At 39.0% G+C, this 5,138-nt stretch overlaps 1 protein-coding gene across 1 annotated transcript; it reads right to left on the bottom strand.

Annotated features, from left to right (window-relative positions):
- Window positions 1-743: 743 nt before the first annotated feature.
- LOC107157533 (olfactory receptor 7E24-like) lies at window positions 744-1,301 on the bottom strand. Its single transcript, XM_048810493.1, has one exon. The coding sequence runs from the start codon at window positions 1,299-1,301 to the stop codon at window positions 744-746; it is 558 nt and encodes a 185-aa protein (XP_048666450.1).
- Window positions 1,302-5,138: the final 3,837 nt, after the last annotated feature.

Below are 5,138 nucleotides of genomic sequence, written 5' to 3'. Positions count from 1 at the left end.
CATATTACAGACTCTACGAACTTGCTAATATTAATGGTGGAAGAAAAAATGTTAGAAAATTAACATTAATTAAAGTTTTGCACCAACTTTTAGCAAAAAGGAAGTTTATCTGTACTATTGATTTTTAATTGTTTTTTTTTTAAATAATACTTTCTTAAGTCCACTTTCATTATAGTAAATTTAAATTACAAAAAAAGTTGACATTATTACCATTATCATTTGCATAGCTTAGTGGCATTAAATATAGACATAGTGGTTCAACAATCACTATCATGTACTCCAACATTCTTTATCTAACCAAAGTGAAACCATGTCCCCAATGTGAAAAGAACCAAACATCCCTTCTCAACATGAGTTCCAACCACTTTACCATAAAACTTGGTGAGAAATTAGCACAAGGGGCATATTGACAGGATCAGGTATTTAGCTTTGCTGCATTTTCAAACATGCATTGCAACCAGTCACCATGAGTGCTGAGATTTGCTGTGCAGCCTCCTCAGGGCACTCTTAATATCCCTGTTCCTCAGGCTGTAGATGAAGGATTCAGAATGGGAGTGACCACAGTGTACATCAGAGAGGCCACTGCACCCTTTCTAGGAGAATGTGATACAGATGATCCAAAGTACACTCCAAAGGCTGTTCCTAAAAATAAGCAAACAACTTCCAGGTGAGACCCACAGGTTGAGAAGGCTTTGTACTTCCCACCTGAGGATGAGATCCTCAGAATGAAGGAAATAATTTTTCTAGTAAGAGAAAAAGATCCCTGCAATGGGGAAAAGGCCATAGATGACAATAAGAATGTATTTGACAATGATATTAGAGTAGGTGTCCGAACAGGAAAGATTCAGAAGTTGAGAAGGTTCACAAAAGAAACAAGAAATTTCCATATTCTTGAAGCTGGTAATTTTTAAGATCATCAAATTGTGCCACTGGAAGTCCAAAAGACTCAGCAAAAATGACACCAAAACTAAGAAGCCACAGAGACGAGGATTCATAATGACTAGATAATGTAGGGGGTGACAGATGGCCACAAACCTGTCATAGGCCATCACAGTCAGAAGCATATAATCCATACAGACAAAAATGGCAAAAAAGGACATCTGTGTCAGACAGCCCACATAGGAGATGACATCATTGTGAGTCTGAATATTTACAATCATGTTAGGGACTGTGGTGGAGATGAAACCAATGTCAGCCAAGGACAGGTTGGAGAGGAAGAAGTACACGGGGGTGTGGAGGTGGGGGTCAGAGCTGACAACCAGAATGATGAGCAGGTTCCCAAGCACTGTGACCAGGTACATGGATAGGAACAGTCCAAAGAGGATGGGTTGCAGGTCTGGATCCTCTGAGAAGCTCATGAGTAGGAATTCAGAGACACGGGTTAAATTTTTTGTGTTGTATGTTGCTTGGACATCATTTGGAAAGCAAAGAGGGTGTTAAAAAAAGAAAAAGAAATACATTAAACAGGCACCCCTCATCTGGAAACATTTGAATCCAACTATGCACAAGCAAGATGCTCACACATGAGGTCCACATACCTTCAACATTAATTCTCAATAGTGAATCACCTGGTCTCTACATACACTTTCATTATTACTTTCTCCATCATTCACCCATCTTTCCATACACACTTTGGACACATTAAACTGAGCAATGTTAGAAGTCCAGGAGAATAAGAGAGAAGGAGTTCATGATCACAATAAAATACAGCTTACTCTTTAAAGAAAAATTAGGGAATAAATAATGACCTTTCTATAAAGGAAATTAAGAGGCGGTTTGATACGCCTCATTTTTCTCTCAGGACTTTAGTCAAAGTCTGTTGACAAGATATTTAAGACTATGTTAGAACATCATGTCCAGACAACTAGATCAATGGTGATGGATCAAAACCAGAAAGCTGTATGTGCCCATTTTCTGCAAGGGTTCTCATCACTCTTTGATCTTTTCATTTGCCACTTGTATGGATTTAAGTCTTCTCTTCAAAAATTATGTAACATAAAATAAAAATCCTTGTTTTGATGAACTTCAAATTTTGATATGTATGATTGAGTCAGTGCACATAATCAATCATAGCATTGACCACAAATGTGGCATTAGTGTGTACTGTACCTGTCAATGATTGTTAAATCACAGACTTTTAAAAATCTCCTTTGAATCACTTTATTATGTTGATACAGGTTTATTGTATCAACTCATATAATAAAAGCTAAATGTCTGTTGTAGGAAATAGCCCTTAACTCTTTCTTTTTTCTTGATCCTGAATGCCATCTGGCCTGATAAAACTGCTTCATGGTTTTGTGACCTCAACCCATCAAGTTCATTTTTTGTGATCTAAGCACCAAGGAAAGCCCTGAAGCTCTGGTTTAATTTCCATACTTTTTCTTCTTCTTCATGGATTTTCTGGTCAGTCATTGATAACAAATTCATTTCAATTATATTATTTATATAACAATTGCACTTCTGTTCATTATGTATCATTACTCTTTGTGATTGAACTGCATATAGTACAAAATACAGCATAATAAGGAATAATATAACAACTTCTTGGAAATTTTATCATTTGTACAATGAGGTAATAATTACCTACCTTGTATGGTTATCATCAGGATTTTTTTTAACAAACCTTTCGCATTGCATAACTTGTACTTCTCTCCCATTATTTAGTCTATTTGTGCATATTGTTGAATATCCATACTCAGTGATGTCAGACCAACACCAATTTTATCAGCATATCCACATGTAAAGTTCTTTTCTTATACCACACCTGAAATCCAATGTCTAACAATATCCTGGCATGTGGACATGCTCCATGAATATTACCTACTCTTATTGTCCATAATACCCATTACCTGTATTGAAACTTGAATCTGATAATACTTGTGGAAGAACTAACATTGGAGAGATGTATGAATCATTACCTTAGAAATTTGAGTCTTAGAATCTCTGCCTTTTTCCATTATCTCACAAACCTGTCTCCAGACACACCTACTGTCTTGAAATGGTGAGCTATGATTTTCTGTTGCTGTTTTCATGTCATAATCATCTACCATACAGTTTTCCTTTACAAAACTGCCTTATGTCTGCTTTGAGATTGAGAAGGCTGTTTTCAAGCATGGAGGAGGTTCTGGAGGAGGCCCAAGAGCATGATCTGTGCTGAATGATCATCAGCCTCCCATAGTGTGACCTCTCTTGTGACCTGTGGCTGTTCTTCCATAGTTCATGCAACAGGTGCCCCCACTGATCTGCCCTGTGATCCCCATGAACCCACGAGAAAGAGCACAGTGGGAACGGCTCTCTTTCTGAAGTGACAGGGAAGAGTGGCTGAGTGGCTTGCTGATGGGACTGCCTGCCAGGATTCTGTGATACCCTGTGTCCATGGTCAGACAGCGCAAATGCAAACAAGGCTTCACTCCTATCTAACAAATGAGTACAAGTTTCATAATTGTAATGCACTTTTTCATTTTATATAATATAGTAATAATGTGGACATATATAACAAAGGTGAGAAGGTGCACATGAAACGACACAGAGCACCTTGCTCAGCTCCTGAGTCTGGGAAGCCCTGCACCTCAGTTCATGGTGCTCTGGCTTCTGTCATCCTCATCATCATCCTTACATCACCAACTTTAGTCCTTTTCTAAACCTCAGAAAACACTCTTGAAGGACCCATTTTGTACTGTTGTGGGTGGAGATTTCTGTGTGAATTAGAACAGTGTGGATGGAGAGCACATTTTGAATTTCTGATCTCCCCACCTGAAACAAAAGCTTGAACCCCACAACCCCAAGGTTGAAGCTGCACACTGGTGTCCTCCCATCTGGCTACTCTGTGGTGTTTGTCCCTGTGCTGAGGTAACACTACTTCCCCATTCCTTCCCACATCCAAGGCCCCCTCTGCACTTACTGGGTTATGCTGCTTCCCTGCAGGGTCATCACCAAGAAGTGCAGGTCCTGAGACCCTACCAAGTGTGGAGCCCAGGGAAGGAGCAACTGTATCCACAGAAGAGATGGTGTGTTCAGGAACTTCCTGATGCAGACACCCCAGGAGGAGAGACGGCTACACAGGTCACTGGACGATGCCATCAACTGAAGGACTACAAGCACAGGCTGAGTGAGGACTATTATATGACCTTGGAAGATCAATACACAGAAATTATAATTAGATTAATTAGTCTATGAAATCCCCATATCCAGGGATTTCCGATCATTAATGGGGAAGCAAAGGAAAATGAATGATCATATAAGTTTCTGGCCCTAACTCTAATTAGGAAGAAGTTTATATAGTCTATTTTCTTTTATTTCTTTGCTGTTTAAGATACATCTGTGATTAATGTCCATTTTATTGGGGTAAAATATAAATACAAAAATGACCATTTGAACCACATTAAGTACATTTTTTGGTGACATTAATTGTATTCGCATTACTGTGCCATGATCACTATCATTCAAATCCAGAAATTTTCCACCTTCTAGAAATTAGCTGTGTACCCAGGTGAAAAAACTCACCATTCCTCCCACCCCAACCCAGTGATCATCACTCTTCTGTGAAGCATGATGAAAGAGAGTCATTCAAACAAAAAGCAAATGCTCAGGGAAGGGGCATTTCCATGACTGGATTTAATTATGTTGTATTTTCCAGCCTGCGTTACCATCGGGTGCCTCAGATCCTGAGAATTCTAGCAGCCTCCTCAACGGTGGAGTAATGACTGTGTTCCTCTGGCTTAACTGAAGTATTCTGCATACAGGTGCCTACTGCACAACCATGGAGACCAGCACATTTTTTCTACACTCCAAAGGTGATTGAATTTGCCCCTATTTTATACTTCCAAGTCATGGTAATGGGGAACAAACATTTTCTGTTTAATTTGTATTCAATTCAACTGTATGAGTAGAATCCATCTCAGTTGCTGGTTCTCAGTGACATTAACAACCTGCTCTGTGTTCAAGAAATGATAGGTAGATCTAGCAGCACTGATGCTAAATTGTGAATCTCTGGGTCTGATGCATGAATTTTTTTAATGTTTTCCTAATATTAGGAACATTCTAAGCAGAGCTCCAGAGACCTCAACTGCAGATACATCTCAGGTACACTCTGACAACTCGTCAGTTTCTTGAATCATAATAAAATCCAAGTGTGACTC

Source organism: Marmota marmota, unplaced genomic scaffold, assembly GCF_001458135.2.
Source record: "Marmota marmota marmota unplaced genomic scaffold, marMar, whole genome shotgun sequence".
Classification (NCBI taxonomy): Eukaryota; Metazoa; Chordata; class Mammalia; order Rodentia; family Sciuridae; genus Marmota; species Marmota marmota.
This window is presented reverse-complemented; position numbering and strand designations above follow the sequence as displayed.

Coding starts and splice junctions, on each gene's coding strand:
- LOC107157533 (XM_048810493.1), bottom strand. CDS start 1,301: ATGTACCTGGTCACAGTGCTTGGGAACCTGCTCATCATTCTGGTTGTC.